Consider the following 22,457-nt stretch of genomic DNA (forward strand, 5'->3'; position numbering starts at 1 on the left):
TCCCCTACCCCAGAGTATGCACACACAGGAGGAGAAAGCCTGCTGAAAAGGGATTGCCTTAGGGAATGAGGTGCATTTTCACTAGGGAAAAAAGTGATGATCCATAGCCCAAAGCCAAAGGCTGCCTAAAATTCCTTCATCTAATATTCTGGATTATGCAGCATCTCACATGTTTAAAAGTGACTGACGTTTAAAACTTTTTATGCAACTGCATTCATTAACAAGAAGTTCTGGGTTGGGACTGTTACAGGGAACAGAAACAGCCCCCATCTAAAATTCTGAACCAATACTGAAGTGAGTTATGTGTGCAGTTGCAGTTGAAAGCTTTCTCTTTTTATTTTTTAAGGCATTCTTTTAAGGATTTACCTGTTGAAGGATGCCTGGCTTCTAGACAGCACCTGTAAATTGTTCCTAAGGAGCGGATGCTCTCACCACAGCCCCAGTCACTCTAGGTAGCAAGTACTCAGTTTGAGTGAGGTATGTCAACTCAGAACATTAAAAGATCCCCACTCCCACCCCCCACCTCCAGCCCCAGGTTTGACAAGGTTAATGTGCATCACTCCCTACCTGGGAATGAGTTAGACACCAAATGACAACCACCAATACTCTGAAATGGATTCAAATAGTATCCAAATCTTGCCAAGTTCATTGTGAGTGAACAGTGTCTTTATCAGGTGGAGGTGGGGTTGGGTGAGCACAACACCAACAGTTAAATGATTTACTTCATTTGCAAAACAAATCACTAAACCATGTTGCTTGAATATGATTTACATTTTTAAGATAGCCTTTAAAGAAAGTATTCCTGCCTTACTCAAATGCTTCTTAATTCTATTCAAAGTAACCTCTGGCTCCTCCATAGGACAAAATCCCTGAATTCCTAGCCAGTGTTATTTTCAATATATGATATACACACCTGAGAAATTTTTCAGCAACAAATTTGCAATTATAAACTGTAACAAAGGCAATTGGACCTCTAACCGGCACTCTGATTTTTCATATCCTATTTCCTGGGGATATAACTGATTGATATTAGCCTTATGTTAAATCATATTTACGTTACATGACCTAACATGTTGGCTATATTTATTTAAAGTAAGCATTTTATGTTATCTTATGTAGATTCAGTATGTTACTGTATATGTACACACACTGCACTAGCATCTGTTCATTTTCCCTGTGGTAATGTCTTGTTATTGGAACTTGTCAGTCAAAGACAGCATAGTCTTCCATCTTAGTGGAAGCAGTTAAGAGGGCAAAGAAAGGTCAGCCTCAAGTATTCTAATCTTGTTTTAATGATCAAAATATGAGCACCTCTGATGTTAGATTTTAAGTCTGCCATGATACACATAGTCATTGGACTGAGGAAAGAGTAGCCAAAGTCAAGTTTTCACTGGAAATAGAGGAATCGTGGGGCTGGGCTAAGGCAGATACAAATTGCTTCAGAAGCTAAATCCTGGGGAGAGACTCTCTCCAGTTGCAAAGTTACACCATTGCTGATGCCGTGTACTGTTTGTGAGAGAGCCCTTGACCATTTCAAGAGTGGCTCTTCATTTTCCCAAGTGTGGGTAGCGGGATGTGGGGATCTAACTTAGCTGGTTCATGTGTTTCCAAAGGCTTTCCAGTGATCTGAGGAATAATCGAAAGGTGCATTGCAGCATGTGTAATTTGTTACCCTCCCCCACCCCCCTCATCTTTTAGCCCAGTCGGACATAGGACTTCGTTTTTTAGGTTATTGTTTGTTGTTTCGGTGTTGTTGGGAGGAGGGAGTTGTGGAAGTTGAATTGGAGGTAATGAAAAGCAGAGTCCACCCCCTTCCTCCAAGTGTATGGAGGGAAACCTCCTTCCTTGGTCTGTTTGCTTTGCAAGGGTGTTCTTTGATGAGGTCTTTGTTGCAGGCACCCACTGAAGTCTCAGTGTACTCAAGCTTTAGAAAAGGCGATTGGCCCGTCTTTGTTTTCTTTGTTGAACTGTTTATTTTGCTTTCTTCCCACGAGGTTCCCTGGCCCTGCTCTGACAACGCTTTTCTGCATGAATTACATTCCTCGGAGCCACAAGTCTCCTAATTCTTCCAGTCCATTTGATTCCAGCCTGTGTGATTAGTCTATGGCTTCGATCTGCCATGGGTCTTTGCCAAGCGGAGTGCTTGCTAAGTGCCCCTAATGTGGGGACCTAAAGACATTTTTTAACCTCATTAGCGAGGAGAAAAGTGCTTCATACCAGCTTAATAACGTGGTTACTCTTGAATCATAGCTTTACTAGCTTTAAAATCAGTGAAGGAGGCTACTAAGTCATTTGGTTTCCTTTGAGTATGAAGAAGGCAGTTGAAGGAGGAGGATTGAGGTTATTGTATTCCTGTCCACTTTAGAAACATAGTTGTTCTGGGTAGGATGGGAGGGGAGCCCCTTCATGCCATTTAAGTTAGTTCTCATTTCTAAGGCATCTCATAATTTACATTTCTGAATTTAAGATGTTTGCATCTTTAAATCACACAGAATGTATTGGGCCTCTGTGTTGAACTATGAAAAAAAATTTTTCAGCTATTTTAATTATGGCTGTTGCTTTCTCTTCTACATATATATTATTTTCTGAAGCATGGTTTATAACTGGGACAGAGATGAACAATTGATAGATTTTAAGATCATATCTGTTTAAGTCCTAGTAAATATTTCATTCTTCAATGCATTATACATTTGTTATTGGTACTGGTAAAACACTGTCATATAACTCAACAAAATTCATCTATCTTAAGAGCAAAGTTCTGTGTGGGGGGGTATGTTCATCGGTTTTTACCTGTGTGTGCACGCATGTATGAATGTGCATGTTAGAATCTTGACTTCACAAGCAAGTGAAATGCACTGTACCTCAATGGGAGCCTGCATTCACTGGTGGCATACCCAGAGTAGTTTTAACTTGAGACTTCCTAAAAAAAAGACCAAGGACTTTGTCAGAAATGATGGAACACAATTATTGATTGAAATCATACGGTGTAAATACCCACTTACACAAGGAAGATCTTTTCGTAAATGGGAAGTCCCAAGCAGTGTGCAAGGGCCTAGGTTTCTTTGGGATCTACTTTTCTTAGCAAGGCCTGGTTTGGACTGGGCTCTTGACATCTGACCTTTGTGAGACCACTCAAATAGCTGGGTATCCTCAGGGCAAACTTTTTGGTGAGTGTCTTTCCAGTGCTTTCTTAAACAATGATGGTGGTTCTACACATAGGGAGGATTTATTAGGGAGACAGAAATTAAACCTCCTTTGGTTAGAAGAGGTACTTCTTGCTTGGATTGGTCTCTGAAACCAGATCCCCCAGAGAGCTGGAAATAGCTCCTCTGATACTTCCCATATAGCACAGAGAAGCATCCCTCATAGTGGGTGGGGGCTGGATTACAGCTTTGCTAAATAATTGCCACTGAGCACATGCCCTCTCTCCCCTACAGTACTGGTCACGTTAGTCCCTGATAATGCTGTTTTCATGGACCTCAAAGTGTAATCCTAGAAAATGCAAGCATAATTCTGTTGGCATTTGGCTTCTGATGATCCTCAAAACCTGTTAACCACCATTTTCGTGATACATGTGGACCTCAGTCAGGTTCCTTCTCACCTCTGTAACTTGCTGGCTGTCATTGGACGTTTTTTCTGACCTCAGTGGGCCTTGTTCTCAAGTTTGATATATGTAGTTATATCAAATGATTATGGGAATGTCTAGATTTGTTCAGATTTGTGCTTCATTTTGTCCTTGTGTGTGGACACTTAGAAGGGTGTTCTGTAAAACACTGTGGCTGTAGGTCATACGTGCCAATGTGCCATTTTTTTTTCCCTAAGCCATAAAGTTTCTAGCTTCCCTTTTTCTCACATGGAAGATCTGGTGGGAAAGTCCTGTCAATATGCTTCCCATACAGCCCTCATTCTTCCCTGTCCTCTCCAAGTGCCACTTTGCATGTCCCTCCCATCAGAGAGCTGCCAGGGCACTCTCTGTACAGCTGAAATGTGGACTCAAATAGGATCCCTTGGAAATGAAAAGGTAACTGGAAAATCATACCATACTCTACTGTTGAAAGCCTCAAAAAATGTTAATATAAGCTTATTTAAGCATATGTGCACATACTTGCCTTTAAATTGGGGTAGTTTTCTTTTGTGTTTAAAAATGGACTTTGATGCTCACTGAAGTAGTCGTGTTGAGATAATGGGTTGTTTAATTTCTTGAGAATATTTTAGTTAATACCACTTCTGTTTTGAATTGCATATTGGATGGCATTGTTACCGTATTTTCACACTTAGTGTCTACATGTCCTACAAGCCTCTGACTATGCATAGCACGAATACACTAGCAAACCTTGTCCTTAATGGAAGCTGCTCAATGTTTAAATAATGATCATTTCTTATAAACTAGACAGAACCAAAAAAAAGAAAAAGGGGACTTTGAAGCTAGAGTATATTTGAAGCCAGTTAGATATTTACTGTTAGATTGCTTGATCCATCCAAGTCTACTTTCTTCATTCAATCCCATTTTATATCAAGAATTCAAAAAAGGAGCATATATAACAGCACTTAAAACAGTGTCTGTCACTGCATAGGTATTTGATGAATGGCATAATTGCCTAATACACATCTATTCCTATGTTTAAATTAGCCATTTTAAGTTGTATATCCTCGTTTTCATCTTTTAACAGCTCTGAAATTGGGACGTATTTTATAATCGGTGGTGTTTTATAATCATTTATCAGTGAAGTGACAGTCATGCAGAAGTTTCAGGTTACCTCAATAAAATTATTCTGTTTTTATTTCCCCTTTTGTGCATGTACTAGAGTGGTAGAAGATAGAAATATCTGTCTTGAGTAACTTTAAAAGAGCCATTTTAATAACTAAAGTAAAAGTGGAAAGCCGTAAGGAAGTAGTCTTATTCATTAGCACCTAACATTGAGTCTTTAGATCAATGTCATCTTAGAGTTGATGAAATACAGTATAGATCATATATGTATTACATGTGGGTATAAATGTGAATTCAGAAAAAAAATTCAACTCTTTGTCAAGTATTTTCTCCTAAGATCTTAGACACTTTAAAAAAATATATTACAATAATGCACCTAGTTGCAGGAGTGCAAAGTTAAAATGTAAAGAGTATGTTTTCAAAATGCTATTATGGCCCAAATCCTAGAAAATGAAAAACGAGGACATCTTCAGCTTGGAACAGCATAAAGGAGAAAAGCATGTGTTGCATGCTGGTTATGCTGGTGTATTTGTGCAGATGCATAGCACAGGCTCGGAGAAGGTAAGACTTCATGATTAATGGTGTTTATTCTTGACAGAAGCCTCCTTTATTTATCTGCAATACAGTTTAGCGATTTTATCAGGCCCCTGAATGAAAAATATTCAGTCATACCAATATTGCAGTGTAAATTGAGTAGAGTCACTTTTTATTATATCTTTCTGCCTTATCATCTGCACAGTAATTTTCTAGCAGAGGTTTGATATGGAAAGGCTGGATTTAGCTGTACTTGACACAAAGCCTCTTCAATTTCCCCTAAAAGTTCAGGCTGCTCTTAGCAATGTGTGTGTGTATGTGTGTGTGTGAGAGAGAGAAAGTGTGTGTGTGTTTGTGTGTATGTGTGTGTGTGTGTGTGTGTGTGTGTGTGTGTAATGTATAAACCCTCCTTTCTTATCCAAGCAATTTCAGGATTTGAAAGAATAAAGATAAAATGCACAAACCTGGATAGGAAAAATATTGTTAATATAAAAATATCTAACAGCTGTGAACTCACAGGTGAAAGCTCCTTTAGTGTTTAAGCTTGTGGCTCGGTATTGCACCTTTTGCATGGCTTCGTGGTCCCACTTTCTTCTAATCAATCACCATCCAAATCCAATCAGCATAAAGCCAGACCCTATCATTTCTCCTGAGAGTGATATCAAAACTGAAGACCAGAGTGGCCCAGAGAAGATATCAGTTGCCAGGATGATGGCAGTGCAGTTGTAGAGGAATGGAGAGAGGAAAAGAAGATATCTCATTTGTAGAATTTTCATAGCCCATTTGTAGAATATACAAATAATGTGTTAGTAAACTTTTAACAAGAGTTTATTCAAGCTTCAGACTTTATGGCATTAATTGTCAAAGCTGGTCAATGAGAGCCAGGGACAATTGTAGATGTTAGATTTCAGGACCAATTGGGACTTTAAACCTGGTATATAGAATAGAGATCATTTAGACAAAATTTTCTCATTTTTACAGATTTATAAAGTAAAACCCCAAAACTGTTGCCAAGATATCTCCAGTCTCATGCACATATTTTTAAAGGGTAATATGAGCAAATAATTATTTCACATCATTTATGTGTTGCCAATTAGTTTAATCTTTCCTCTCTTGTGGAACCTGAAGATTTGCTTTCCCTATAGATAAAGGGTTATAGGAGCAGACTTTGTGGCTCCAGAGCAAGTCATCAGGATCATTTTTATTCTTCAACAATGCTATTCTGTATTCCTGGGCAAAGTTCTGTGAAACTATAACAAGACCCCTAAGAAAAGTATCTCCTTATGTGGAAATTAATGCTTCTTCTCTCCTAAATAATATAGAATTGTTTTCTCATACAGAAGATAGTCTCTTTTCCCATATTTAATTAGTTATTTTATTTATTAATTTTTTCCATAGTACTGGGATTGAATCCAGGGGCGCTTTACCACTGAGCTATAGCCCCAGCCCTTTTATTTATTTATTTATTTTTTTGTGAGACAGAATCTCACTAAATTGCTGAGGCTGGCCTGGAATTCGTGATTCTCCTGCCTCAGCCTACCATGTTGCTGACATTTCAGGCATGTAATGAATTTATTTTTTGAAAAGTTTATACCCACAAAGAGGATGAGATTCGGGAATATTGAGAAGTGTGTCTAGGATGTAAAGTCTTAGTTCACAGATAGTAGAGTCCAGCAAGCTCTCTTCCCAGTTAAATCTAAAGAGCCTGCTACTTTAAAAAGGCCCGCCTTTTTCACCTCTATTAGTCCAGAGGCCCTGACAAACATTGAGGATTTCATTCTAGAGGAGAATTATTGAGATCATTAATAATAGTTCCTTGTTAGACATTCCTGTTTACTTAAAATAAGGATGATTCAAAGAATGAAGGAAAGTTGAAGTCAGGTGTATCTTACCAAGGATCATCAGAGACAATCCAAATTTGGGATATAAGGGACAATATAGTTGGTGGTAAATAATGGTAATAATGATGATGATGATGATGATATAGGAAGAAGTCCACACACTAGCTACTAGAAGTTCAGTGAACCAGGCTGCTCTTTACAAAAAAATTTATTCTGTCTTATTCTTGATGATGCTTTATACAGCAATGGCCTAGAATTTCAAACATACCCTATTGTCTGTGTAAGTATCCTATAGAACACCTGTAAGCAGATGCAACATGAAGCAAGCATTAATTTGTTGGAATCCACCTTCATGTTTCTAATTATTTCCACCCATTAGCTGAGACCTCCTGCTGGGAGAGTTCCTACTTAGATAATGCATCTTGACCTGTGCTCCTGAGATTTTAAAAATACTTGTTTACCTTAAGGTATTTAAATGAGGCAGGTGAATGATACCAGCAAAGCTGGCTTGCTTTTTAAATAAACAATTCTATTGGAATCTCTTGTGGGTACTTTAGGGTTATTTGTTCCTTTGGTTCCTGGGCATCATGACTAAAGCTGAAAAGTTTCTATAAAAGAAGGTCATGATGAATAGGATTCTACTGTGGCAGAAAAATGTGACACCATGGCAAATGTCATGCTTCCCAGTAGCTTTCTAAGTGCAGTTAATTCAGTTTAGTTGGGACCCAGTTGCCCAAAGAACCCCTTTCTTTGCCATTGTGTTTCAACATCTTTCTACTTAATGTATATTTTCTTTTGGAAAGGATATTATTGTTTTTTAGAGAGAGAGAGAGAGAGAGAGAGAGAGAGAGAGAGAGAGAGAGAGAGAGAGAATTTATGTTTTAGCTTTCGGCGGACACAACATCTTTGTTTGTATGTGGTGCTGAGGATCGAACCCGGGCCGCATGCATGCCAAGCCAGCGCGCTACCGCTTGAGCCACATCCCCAGCCCCAAATATTATTATTTTTTTTATTTGAGTACTGTTGTGGAACACTTCCACAAAAACAGGATCTATAAAGCCAGGCATGATGGTGTTCACCTATAATCCCAACAGCTGGGGAGACTGAGGCAGGAGGATCATGATTTCAAAGCCAGCCTCAGCAACTTAAGGAGACCCTATCTCTAAATAAAATATAAAAAGGGTCTGGGGTTCTGGCTCAATGGTAGAGTGCTTGCCTAGCATGTGTGAGGCTCTAGGTTCGATCCCCAGCACCATATTCAAAAATAAATAAACAAAATAAAGGTATTATGTCCATCTACAACTAAGATAAAATTCTTAAAAAAGAATATATAAAAAGACGTGCTAGGGATGTGGCTCAGTGGCTGAGTGCCCCTAGGTTAATTCCCAGTACCACCCCCCCCCCAAAAAAAAAAGGATCTATAGAATGAGTGGGAAATTGGCCAAAAAGTCACAGAAATCAAACCTATTAGAAATTTTTCACACATTTTTAAACCTTTGCTCATCATGATGTTCTTTTTAAAAATAATTTTTAAAATTTGTTCTAATTAGTTATATGTGACAGTAGAATGCATTTAGACACATCATACATAAATGGAGTATAACTTCTCATTCTCCTGTTTGTACATTATGTAGAGTTACACTAGTCATGTAATCATATATGCACAAAGGGTAATAATGTCCGACTCATTGTACTATCCTTCCTCCCAGCAAACCCCCTCCCCTCCCTTAACTGCCCTCTGTCTAATCCCAAGTTCCTCTATTCTTCCCTAGCCAGCCTGCCCCTTATAGTGAATTAGCATCTGCATATCAGAGAAAATATTTGGCCTTTGGTTCTTTGGGATTGGCTTATTTCACTTAAGATGATATTCTCCCGATCTATCCATTTACCTGAAATGCCATAATTTCATTCTTCTTTGATGCTGAGTAATATTTCATTGTGTATATATACAGCATTTCTTTGTCCATTCGTCTGTTGAAGGGCATCTAGGTTGATTCCATAGTTTGGCTATTGTGAATGAATTGCTGCTATAAACACTGATATGGCTGCATCACTTTAGTATGCTGATTTTAAGTCCTTTGGATATAAACTGAGGAGTGGGATAACTGTAAAATGGTTGTTTTCCCAATCTTTTTTTTTAATTGATTGTTCAAAACATTACAGAGCTCATGATATATCATCTTTCATACATTAGACTCAATTGGGTTTTGAACTCCCATTTTTACCCCAAATACAGATTGCAGAATCACAACTGTTACATACTCACATTATTACATAATGGCATATTAGTGACTGTTGTATTCTGCTACCTTTCCTATCCCCTACTATCCCCCCTCCCCTCCCCTCCCCTCCCATCTTCCCTCTCTACCTCCTCTGCTGTTGTTCAATTCTCTCCCCTTTTTCCCCCCTCCCCCTTGCCCCTCATAACCTCTTATAATTTTGTGTATCATTGAAGGTCTCCTACCATTTCCATATGCTTTCCCTTCTCTCTCCCTTTCTCTCCCCCCATTCGTCTTTGTTTACTGTTAGTCTTTTCCTCATGTTCTTCCTTCCTGTTCTGTTCTTAGTTGCTCTCTTTATATCAAAGAAGACATTTGGCATTTGTTTTTTAGGGCTTGGCTAGCTTCACTTAGCATAATCTGCTCTAATGCCATCCATTTCCCTGCAAATTCTATGATTTTGTCATTTCTTAGTGCTGCATAATACTCCATTGTGTATAGATGCCACTTTTTTTATCCATTCATCTATTGAAGGGCATCTAGGTTGGTTCCACAGTCTAGCTATTGTGAATTGTGTCGCTATAATCATTGATGTGGCCGTATCCCTATAGTGGGCTCTTTTAAGGTCCTCAGGGAATAGTCCAAGAAGGGCGATAGCTGGTCAAATGGTGGATCCATTCCCAGCTTTCCCAGGAATCTTCATACTGCTTTCCAAATTGGCCTCACCATTTTGCAGTCCCACCAGCAGTGTACAAGTGTACCCTTTTCCCCACATCCCCGCCAACACTTATTGTTGTTTGACTTCATAATGGCTGCCAACCTTACTGGAGTGAGATGGTATCTTAGGGTGGTTTTGATTTGCATTTCTCTGATTGCTAGAGATGGTGAGCATTTTTTCATGTACTTGTTGATTGATTGTATATCCTCCTCTGAGAAGTGTCTGTTCAGGTCCTTGGCCCATTTGTTGATTGGGTTATTTGCTATCTTATTGTTTAATTTTTTGAGTTCTTTGTACATTCTGGATATTAGGGCTCTATCTGAGGTGTGAGGGGTAAAAATTTGTTCCCAGGATGTAGGCTCTCTATTTACCTCTTTTATTGTTTCCCTTGCTGAGAAAAAACTTTTTAGTTTAAGTAAGTCCCATTTGTTTATTCTTGTTATTAACTCTTGGGCTATGGGCGTCCTATTAAGGAATTTGGAGCCCGACCCCACTATATGTAGATCGGAGCCAACTTTTTCTTCTATCAGACGCAGCGCCTCTGATTTGATATCTAGCTCCTTGATCCATTTTGAGTTAACTTTTGTGGATGGCGAGAGAAAGGGATTCAATTTCATTTTGTTGCATATGGATTTCCAATTTTCCCAGCACCATTTGTTGAAGATGCTATCCTTCCTCCATTGCATGTTTTTAGCCCCTTTATCAAATATAAGATAGTTGTAACTTTGTGGATTAGTCTCTGTGTCTTCTATTCTGTACCATTGGTCCACCTGCCTGTTTTGGTACCAGTACCATGCTGTTTTTGTTACTATTGCTTTGTAGTACAGTTTGAACTCTGGTATCGCTATACCTCCAGGACCAGGAAAAAAAAAAAAAAAGAAAAAGAAAAGAAAAGAAACAGTATAGAGTTTGGTACTATCTGCAGTTTCAGGCTTCCACTGAGAGTTGGTCTCCTGGGCTTGGCTGGGTTGACTTCCACATGGTCATCACCCCTGAAGACAGATAAAGAATGCAAAGGAAAAAAAAAAGTAGTATTTGAGCCAAAAAAACTTATTTCAGGGAAAGAAGAGAAAAAAGGACAGAGTCTATGTGCTTTAAGGCAAATGGTTGGGAAGTTCTCAAGGAAAGAGGGTCCCCATGGGACGGGCCAGAATTCAGCTCCTAAGACAGTTTCCATCAATCCCCAAGGCACAGAAAGTAGGAAAGAATCACAATTAGACACCCCAGTATCTCTCCTGATCACTACAGCTATTTTCTCATCAGAGTGGTATCTGTGGAATTTATACAAATGAATGTGACATATTAATTCTCCTAATAATTAATTATATTTATGCTAATTACATTATGTTTTATATATAATATATCATACATATTATTTATCCAAATATGTATTGTACATATTAATTATATTACTAATTAGTTCTAAAAATTACATAACATTAATATTTCTGAAATTTTTAAATAAACTTTATAATAAATTGGAGAAGAAAAAATTTCTCTTTCATTTATTGCACATTGCAAAAGTAGGAATACCTTTGAATGGAATATTTGGACACCTTTTCATAACATCAAAAGCTGCTAAAATAATGGTTTTAAATGTAATCTGCACTGATGTTATGAAAAAATGGATTTATCAGCCATCATTTTATTCTGGTATACTGTCTTTCCCATTAGTTTTCCCTCTTCTGCTTGTTTCTAAAGTGTTAGAGACACACATTGAGCTTTCTCTATACTTGGGATAATTGGGGCAGGAAGAAGGAACTATGAGGGTGTTTGCTTAGCTCCTAAGTACTTATTTGGACCAATAATATGTTCATTAGGGGATTTTTAGAATAATAATGCATTGCACATTATAGTTGGTTGGATAGACTTTTTTTTTAATTCTTTGACCTTGAAATTACAATCTATTAATATAGAAATATTTACAGAAATTTTTTTTAGCAAATTGCTTTTGGCAGCCTCCTCTGGGAGGAATAAAATCAATTTTAGCTATAAATAATTTCATTGCTCTTGCAAGACGGCATTTATATAACACTTTTTCAGCTGTCAGAAGGATATGACTAACGTAATGTGAATGGTTGCTTGGCCCCTCCATTCACAGAAAGTTCCTTTGATTGGCTTAGATGTGGCTTCCGCCTATCACTGCCCAGAGTTAATATACAAAAGCCTAACTTCCATAATTTATCTACTCAAGTATCCAGGGTCCAACTGTTTTCCAAGAGGTTGTGCCAGCTTGTACTCACATAGTTTTAGAGTTCCTACTGCACCAAGTCCTTGTCAACATTTCTCACTGTCACTCTTTTTAATCTTAGCTGTTCTGGTGGATGTTTAATAATAACTGATTGTGATTTTAATTTGAACTGTACAACACATGATATTTATAAAAGTTTGTTAAAATACAATAGAAAAACTATTCTTAAGAGAGAAAACTTAAATGTAATTGTATCATTTTTATTTGAAATATGTACAAAGTGCATAATGCCTGGAAAATTCTGGATGTAAATACTAAAAAATGCTGACATTGGTCAGAGGTGGATAGTTGGGATATAGAGAATGGCTCCTTTTGTAAAAAAAAAAAATAATAATAATTTCTTAATTTTTACATTCATGGATATGAATCCTTTTTATTCTCAGATATAAATGAAAAGTAGTTACGAAAGTCATTCTCAAGAATATCTCGAAATGATGTTTCACAAGTAAAACTAATATTACTCTCTATTATAAAGAGATCAATTACAAACCTTAAATTCTCCTATTAAGGGAATATTTACCTTATTGTGAATGTGTGCACACTAAACAACATTGGGCCTTCTCTGGCTGCTTCTGTTCAGATCCTATCTGCCTTTACTGCTGGTTCACATTTTATATTTTTCATGATCAAGATATGTCCTAGAGGTCTCTTGTTAATGCTTTTGGGTTCTGCCACTCACCAGACTATATTCACTCCTCTTCCTTATGTGTAATTGTCTACCTCTTTGACTATAAACTCTTTGGAGAAGGGGCCAAGGATTGTGTAAACATATGATATGTCTCTTGAAATCTCTCCAAGTGCTGAAATCATATTGGTATCTTAGTAGATGGATTTTCAATAAAATATATGTCCAAAAAATAGACATTGAAACATTCATCTGTGTTTCTATACAAGTGGTTTTTAAAAATTGAAATATCAAATGGTAAATCTGTAAAAGACACAAGTTAGTTAAACTGTCAAGAGAAACATTATTTAGCAGTAGGATGAAAGGAACCACATTATCAGTTAAAGCCTTGGCAGTGTAATGGAGTGGATTTTTTTTTTTTCTGGTACCAGGGATTGAACCCAGGGGTACCTAACCAATGAGCCACACCCCCAACCATTTTTATTCTTTATTTTGAGACAGGGTCTCACTAAATTGTCGAGGGCCTTGCTAAGTTGCTGAGGCTGCCCTGGAACTTTCAATCCTCTTGCCTCAGCCTCCTGAGCTGCTGGGATTACAGGCGTGCACCAGCATTCCTAGTTGATGGAATGGATTTGGGGTAAAGTTAAGGGGATGAGCAAGTGATAAGAATGCCCCCCAGAAGAGCAGATTTGTAAAGAAAAAGTGATGCAGTGGGGGCTGGAGCTGTTGAAAAGGGCTGCCCATCAGGAGCGATAGCTATGGGGAAAGAATTCTCACTGCACAACTGTAGCTAGAAGAAAGGAAAGGAGGGCAAAAAAATACCTTTGCTTCTTTCTCACCACCTCCAGTTTCTCCCAGCACATCCCATTAGTGGAGATCCAAGGAAGTGAGGCAGCTGATCCAGCCCTTAAAGACCAGCCCCTGGGCTTGTGGTGGCTGTGGGGTGAAGGAGGGTAAAATGAAATCACTTCCACAGCCATCTAAATTTCAGGGTCACCTGGTACTTCCAGGGCAAAGGTTATCTGGAAGCATACCTTGCACTCAACAAAAGACAAGGTATAGAACTGTGCAAACTTCTGATGTATCTAGTGTATGAGTTGTGAATACTGAAATTATTTGTTTTTTTGACTAAATAAAAAACAAATTTTTTACTACAAATTGTAGTTTAATAATATTGTGATTTTATTGAATGATTAATACATTGAAAACATACTATAAAGGGGTAAGTCCCCATTGATCTCTATTAGGCCACTGCTTGGATATGAGGAACAGTATCTCCTTGCACTATATAAAACAAAATAAAACAAACAAACGAAAATCTTGTTATGTAAAAACCCAACACATTTTAGTCTTCAGTAGTGAGAAACAAGGGGGAAGTATATACATTTCCAGCATTCCAAGCAGTGTGAAAACAAACTGTAATAATCTGGCATATAAACCTTGGTTAATGCTCTCATAATGGGTAATGCAAGTGATTAAACACTCTGATTTTAATCTTGGCACTTTAGTAACCCAATAAGATAGATGAAAAGGCAGTTACAAATTAGATTACATAATAATATTTCATTCTAGCTAAGAAGTCCAGCTATTCCCTGCAATATGTGTTTTTTTTTTTGTTTTGTTTTTAAGTTTATCATACTATAGTGTTAAAAATGCTCTAATAAGAATCCTCAACTCTTTTCATTATAATCTATTTTCATGGTCTTATAAAAAATTAATCTGAATTCAAATTATGGCCACAAACAAAAACAGCTTCATAATATTTTAGTGTCTTTGGGGAAAACACCAAAATAACCCCTACCTTTTTTTCTTGTCTAAAATTGTGTTTCATGTACAAATACCCAATTCCATTGAGCAGTCAGAAACAAAATGGCAGCATACTCATTATGTTTTCATAGCCTTGGAGAGACACATGGGTGGAAACAATAGAGGAGATGTTATTGCTGTGTAGGGAACTGGGGCCTTGCATACGTGAGCCAAGTTTCGGGATAATGAAGCAACACCTCATCTCCTCAGCCCAGCCTTGGCAGCCCAGACAACTCTCACCTGGGAATCTCTGGTTTCCAGACAGCAGTTTGTATGATTTTGTTTGGAGTCTCACGGGTGTGTTTCTGTCATATTTTGCTACAGCATAAATAGCACAGAAAGTTGGTTTTTAGACTAGTTCTAAGGTCCAGTGTTTTTCCCAGAATGCTTGTTGTTTGTTTTTATCCTCTCCATGATTTAGGTCCACCTTCAGCAATTGAGCACACAGTCCCAGAACTTTGTGGAGAGCCACAAAGACAGAAAAAGTGATGGAGGCCCACAGTTATCTTCAGTTCCATCCCTATGTGTATCTCCTGAAAATATAAACCAAGAGAGAGAGACACCTACCAGTTTTTTCTTAGCAATGCTTTAATTCTCAAAAGCAGGTTTTTAATAAATTTAACAAACATTTACCTGGTCGAGTGTAAGATAGTTTGTAAAATAATATGTGTCATTTATATGGGGACTTTGTGGCTGCCTTCTTTCCACCTCCCCCTCCTCTTCTTTTGATAGAATTCTCCCTCCTCTGGTCATAATCTTGAATGGCTCCTGTACACAGTAGTGAACATACATCTGACCTGTTCAATTTAAGAAGCTTAACCTTCCCTCTCAGAATTTCTTTACAGGTAAAAACATAATAACTGACAAATGATCTTGCTGCCAAGAATTTGAAAGTGGATCTGTTAGGTAATGTAAAAAGCAGCTTTATTGAAAGACTCTAATTTATATACAGTTACATCCATGTCAGGCGGCTGCTAGAGCCATTGTAGTTCAAGGTTGAATGCTCAGAGTTGTTGGCTTAGAAACTCATTTTTGTCAGCCCTAGAGAAACATCATGCTAGCCCGACTCACAAGAGCCTGATGTGGAAACATAATTAATATTACCAACTTTCGGTGAGAAATCAAACAAGCAAGGGAAGTGGAATACCAGCTGCTGCTCTCCGAGGAAGCCAAATTGCCATTTGGACATTTTTGCTGAGTCTAGAATCAGAAGAAAAGAAGTTTGGCTGGTTTTACAAAGACATTTACCAAGTTCCCTTAAACAGCAGACACCAAGTTCCCATCTTTACATGCATGGACTCCAACCCTCTTAGCATCTTCTTGGTTTTGTTTTGTGTGTAAACAAACTGATCCCTGAGTGAAAGTGAGTGACAGAACTTGAGGTCAAGTCCAGTTCCTTTTCAAAACTCTTGCATTTAATTACCTAGTTTATGTTCTGAACCAGGTCATGTGACTTTATGACTATTGCCAGATAACCTTGGGAAACCCAAGGACACACTTCCAACATGCTCTCAGAAGGGGAAAAATGCAGACTCAGGCATCCAGATTCGCTTTGCAAGGAACCTGCTCAGGAACCCCCCCAAGCTTTCCTTCAGTAGGAGAATGGATACATAAACTGGGCTACGTCCAGACAATGGAATATTACTCTGCCCTAGAAAGAAATGAGCTTTTAGGCCATAAAATGACAGAGTGGAAACAGATGTCTATTACTAAGTGAAAGGGGCCAGTATGAAAAAGGCTACCTATTGTATGATTCCAGCTATGTGGCATTCTGCAAAAGGCAAAACTAGAAAGAGAGTAAAAAGATCAGTGGTTTCTAGGGGTTGAAAGGTGGGGGAAGGAAGAAAGAATTGGTGAAACACAGAGGACTTTAGGGACAGTAAAACTACTCTGTAATACTCTAATGCTGGGTACATGTCATTAGACATGTGAATTATGGATGTTCACATTATAATGACATATCAATGTAGGATCATTGGTTGTAAAACAATGTACTGCTCTGGTGGGGAATGTTGATAATGGCAAGAAGCTGTGTATGTGTGGGGGGCAGCGGGGATGCAGGAAATCTCTTTATTGTAGCTCAATTTTGCTGTAAATCTAAAAACAATCTTTAAAAAAAAAAGAAAGAAGGTCCTAGCATTTCAGTATTTGAAATGATATAGAATGCTGTATTTGCACCCCTAATATATATCTACATGATGATATATTTATGTATTACCTGTAATTTTAAATGTATAAAGACGTGTGTATGTAGTGAATATTCATTATGTACTGGGCTCAGTATATGGGGATACTTATATTAACTTCTCAAGACCCTTTCAAAGTAGTTATTCTCCCTGATGGACAGTTAAGAACAAAAATGAGAGGGTGGGCATCATAGCCAAGGTCACACAGCTGCTGGGCGCAGAGCTGGGCTCCTACCCTTAATGCTTCCCACTGTGCTGAAGGTCTGACACCTGTGTCCAGAGTTCCTGATGACCTCCGAATGAGTAACCTTTATTAAAGACTCTCCTATTCTGGTAACTCCTGATCACTTTCCATTCACAGGAGTTAATTATTAGATGGTTTGTTTCTTGAAGGATATCAGCTTGCTTATTTTGCACTCTTATCTAATGCATATCCCATCCACCTAACAGGGATCCTATCTCCTCTACTGTATCTCTCTGGAAAGGACACATATGAATGCAATAGAGTGAAGAATCCCAACTTCATCTCCAAATCCTGGAGGAACACTCCTTCCTGGTGTTGCTTCTTTCTTGTGTGTGTGTGTGTGTGTGGCCAGCAGAGCTCAATGCTTCTGCCAAGGAAGCCATGGCCCGGTCTTAGATCCTAACTCACAGGAAGCTTGCAGAGTATTTACCTTTAGACTGTGGGAAAGGACAAATGAGAGTGACACAGTAGAGCAGATGTCAGATTTCCAGACTTTCACAAGGAGAGGAGAGTGCCAGCCATCTCTGAGCATCCTTGGCTTTCTTTGGGATTGGTGAACACTCCAGCCTGATCTCCATAATTTTCATATTTTTCTGGATGCTGATTTGTCTTCCTGTGCATAATCCTCCAAAACAGAATTTGGACCTCTGGAGGTATTCTTACTACTCTTTTCTACTCTGGAATTTTAGAAAAATAGTAGGTTCTCATCTTTGTCTAAATCAAAGAATCCCAGTAAGAAATGTGGTGACTTCCCTTGGCTTTTAGCTCATATCGTTCAGACAGAATTTGTTATGTTCAAAAAAGCCTGTCAGGAGGTGAAATCCCAGGGGCTTTTTGAAGCCACTGCTCTTCAGTGTCCTCTGTGCTGGTGTCTCAGCATAAACTTACAAATAAGTTTGTGTTTTGCAAAAATTATTTTTTTGATTCATATTGGAAGAATTTATTGTCCTTTCTGGTTGAAAACAAATGTAGGGCATGGTTCATGCCTGTGAGCCCATCGACTTGGGAGATTGAGGCAGGGGATGGCAAATTCAAGGCCATCTGCAACAATTTAATGAGACTCTCAGCAACTTTATGGGACCTGTTTAAAAAACAAAAATTAAAAAAAAAAAAGATTGGGAATGCAGCTTGGTTGTAGACTGTCCCTGGTTCAATCACTAAAAAAGAAAGAAAGAAGGAAAGAATATATGAATTTGAGCATCTCCCTTGCCCTGTAGTGTAACAAACATGTCTGAATGGAGCTTAGGATTTAACCAGTGATAGACATGCCTAAATGGAGGTCAGGTTTCACAGTGACACAAAGCTAACTTGTAGTAACAAAGCTAGCTAAAATAGGCCAATTGGTCATGCCAGTTTCTATTTATCTTATGATTTTCTCAGGTGGGCTGCTTTATTTTTATTGTTTTAATTGACACATATGTTATTGTACATACTTATGGGGTGATACATTTATGGGTTACTATATGGCATATCAGTACATGTACACACATCATCCTAGTTCATCAATTTAAACATACCCAATTCGACTAATTTCTGAGTGGATATGAAATCCTTGCATTGTTTTGTAAAGAAATAGCTAGTTTATGGTAGTGACTTATAAATCTAGTAAACTCTGGATTTTTTTGTTTTACTTCACCAGAAGTAGAATCTGAGTAACAAATAAAAAGCTTTATTTTTTTCTTAGTTCATAATGAAGAAATCACCCCCAACCATACTTGAGCTTCGTTTTATTTTCTACTGAGAGAAAATTCACCACTTGAACTTCAGCGCACTCATTTCAGCACCTGTGGTGTGCACTTAGTGAGGCCCGTGTTGGTTCACCAAGGCTCTGTTCTGACAGAGTGGTGAGGGTGGGATCCAGTCAGCAGTGCCTTTGCTTTTCGAGGACAAAATGTTCTTCTCCCTCTCTTTCATTTCACTCCTCAAGCCAGTGGAATAAGAGGAATTTGCTGTTCTCATTTGATTTGGTTCTCTCTTATGGCCATGCCCTCTGTGAAGAGGGAAAATGAAGAGCACCCGTGTTTAACTTTTCAGCCAATTCACTGGATTCTCCACACAAAATGTTTTCCACTAGAGAAGGAACAAGGCAGTGCGAGGGCTATGCAGACTGGCCATTCTAGTCATGGTATCCCCAGGGATTTCAGGTGTGGATGGGGTTGGTGAGTGTGAAAGAGTTCAGGGACCAGGCAGAGGAGTCTCCAAAGAGCAGACCAGGATGGTGGCAGCAAGGGGTATTTCATGACTTACTTGAATTTGTTGAAAGCTTGCATTCTGCCTTAGCTCATTATAACCAAGGCAGGAGCTGGATCAAAATCCCATTCTTGGCCAACTTTCTAATCCTAGAGGTACTTAGTTGCTGATTGTTTGCTGAACACAGCCAATTAGAAGGTCATGTGAAAAATGGACCTAAGCTTGGTGCAGTGCCACATGTCTGTAATCCCAGCATATCGGGAGGCTGAGGCCAGAGGATCGCAAGTTCAAAGACAGCCTCAGCAACTTAAGTGAGGCCCTAAACAACTCAGTGAGACCCTGTCTCTAAATAAAATACAAAAGGGCTGGGCATGTGACTCAGTGTTTAAGCACCTCTGGGTTCAATCCCTGATGTGGAAAAAAAAAAAAGAAAGAAAATGGACATAAGCAGAAAGCTGATTCTCACAGAGAAAAGAAACTGCCTTCAAAGCAGTGAATCCCAAATCTATAAAACTGGTTTTACTCACCCCATGAGTACTTTGGCAGTCAAGTGTGTGCGTGTATATATGGAATGGCCAATTTCACGTTTCCTGTAGACTTTAGTCTTCCCTCTCATTTATGGGCAGCCCTGCCTTGGGTGTGCCTAGACTTCAGACCAGATGAATTTGGGGTTTCTCTCTCTCTCTCTCTCTCTCTCTCTCTCTCTCTCTCTCTCTCTGCAACCCCTAATGGTAAGAAATAAGTTTTAAATGGTGCTGTTAATGTTTGAATTTGTTGAAAAATTAACTGTAGCAACCACTTTAAGCTCATTTGCCTGTTCTTTAGAATTTCTTCTCATGGGGGAAGCCAAAGGCTGACCTTTATTTTCTTATATTCAGAGTGTGATGCAGTTTTTCAATGGTCACTTTTCTTTGCCAAAATAATTGCCTGACGGCATTCTACCTTCAGTGTATTGTCCCGATTTTAAGGTAAGAGTACTGGAAATATATGTGCCTGTCACTTTTTCTCAAAGACACCTTAAGGTCATTTAAAATCTTATTTATTTTATTTCACAGACAGCCTCTGCCTATGCTGATGCTTATCTCATGCTTACCTCTTGTGTTTGATTTTCTCCATACACAGGCCTTCTGCCTTATCTAGTAGCCCGACGTATTCAGACCTGCCCTTCATTAGGATCTCCCCACATCGGAACCCTGCTGCAACTTCTGAGTCTCCCTTCAGCCCTCCGCACCCCTATATTAATCCTTACATGGACTACATCCGATCCCTGCACAGCAGCCCATCCCTCTCCATGATCTCAGCAGCCCGGGGACTGAGCCCTACAGATGGTAAGTCTTAGGCCAATTCTGATTCCCTAGATTGCCTTCCCCCTGCACCTCACCTGGGACATTATATAAAGTAGATGTGATATTTAGTGAGTGTTTCCCATGTGTCAGACACTGTACCACATGCTTCAAGGGCATGATTTTATTTTAACCTCATAACACTTCTATGTGGATAATGTTATCTCCATTTTCAGGTAAGGATAGCAGGGTGCAGAGGGATATACTAACTTGGAACCTGCTTATCCATGGCTAATAAGTGGCAGAGGTGGAACTCAAAGTCACGTTTTGCTGACTCCCCAATCCTTGCTCCTTACTACTATCCTCTTCTGCTCTCCATATATGATTAGACTGGCTCTGCAGCCATTTCCACATGTGTATGGGTAACCTGAGCGTTTTCCCTACCTTCTCATGAACACTTCTCTTTTCTGTATCTCAGAAACACATTTGTACAGGTGTACAAATTAGAGCAGTAATTCACAAATTTTAATGTATGTAATAATCATCTAGGGATCCTGACAGAATTGACTCTACATCAGGTGGGACCTGAGATTCTGCATTTCTGAAAACCTTCCAGGTGATGTCAAAACTGTTGGTCCACGGACCACACTCTGAGTAGCAAGATCTCAGAATATGTGATGGCCCAAACCTGTTGCATGTACTTTTTATTCTTTACCATATGAAATAAAAACTGTAATCAGAAGAGTGAGAAAATAAATAAATTTAGACATTATTTCTATAACACTTCATATATTCCTGTTGGTTCTGTTAGCCTCCCAATTAATTATTCTTCGCATCACTTTTAATTTGAGCTGTGTGTATTACCCCAACTATAAAGTTATGACCCATTCCTTATATTTAGGAAAAGTATTTCCAGTCTTTTGCACACATGTACAAATCTGTTTGCCCATAATTGCTGAACTCTGAATTAAGATCCAGAGTCCCATGAGGTTTATTAATTGCAGATAGGAGGTTATGAGTTCTATGCAACAGATTACAGGTCACTTGTGATTGTTTTGAAAGCAAAGGGAAACATCATGCCCTTCATTTCCCTGAAGAATGTTTAATGTGCCTTCTGTGCACCCTCTTCCATGTTCTCCAAGCCAACTGCTTCCTAGGGTGATTGTGCACAGTGGGAAGCTACACAGCATTTCTTAGGAAGCATCCAGTCCACTGAGTTCCCAGGAATAGCTGTCTTCCAACAGTAACTACTAGCTCATTTGTTTTGTTTTCTCCTGATTCAATGCAATGAACATACTTGTAAGGTACTCTCCTCAAGGAGTGAGTTTTGCCATTCAAATCAGAGTCCCATTTTAAAAATAAAATAAAACCTAGAGACAGTCAAATATGAGTTAGCTCTTCTGCTTTGGATATGATTTTGCAATGAGAAAAATGGAGCATCATCTCTGCGGAGAGCTTGGGAGTTGTGGAAATGATCAGCAAGCAGAGCACACAGAGGGCGGGCAGGAGGCAGCTCAAAGTGTACTTGGAATTATGCCTGGCTTGTGGAAATTTAATCTGGTCAGGGGTAAGTTGTACTTCTAGTCACTTTGCTGAAAAGCGTGCTTATCATCTGCTTTCCATGATGAGAATGATGAGAATGGATAAAGCATCCTTCCATTGGTTGACATGTCTTCCTTTTCCTGCTTCTCAGGTCTCCAGTTAACACTCAATCAAATAATGCCTCTAATATTTCCCTCCTGTGGTCTGTTTTCATTTTTTAAAAATATTTCTATCTTTACCATGTCCCATGTAAAAAATATATGGACACAAATATAAAAAATCCACAGACCTCTTGCCAGAATGCTGGTGT

At 38.7% G+C, this 22,457-nt stretch overlaps 1 protein-coding gene across 2 annotated transcripts in view; it reads left to right on the forward strand.

The window, feature by feature from the left end:
• Window positions 1-22,457, forward strand: part of GLI3 (GLI family zinc finger 3) — a 279,826-nt gene that overhangs the window by 167,845 nt on the left and 89,524 nt on the right. For both annotated transcript variants that reach the window (XM_081285013.1, XM_081285012.1), the window contains exon 5: window positions 20,445-20,650. In XM_081285013.1, the coding sequence (XP_081141139.1) occupies window positions 20,445-20,650 (206 nt within the window). The remainder of the gene's footprint in view (window positions 1-20,444; window positions 20,651-22,457) is intronic.

Source organism: Spermophilus citellus (assembly GCF_964194105.1).
Source record: "Spermophilus citellus genome assembly, chromosome: 3".
Lineage (NCBI taxonomy): Eukaryota > Metazoa > Chordata > Mammalia > Rodentia > Sciuridae > Spermophilus > Spermophilus citellus.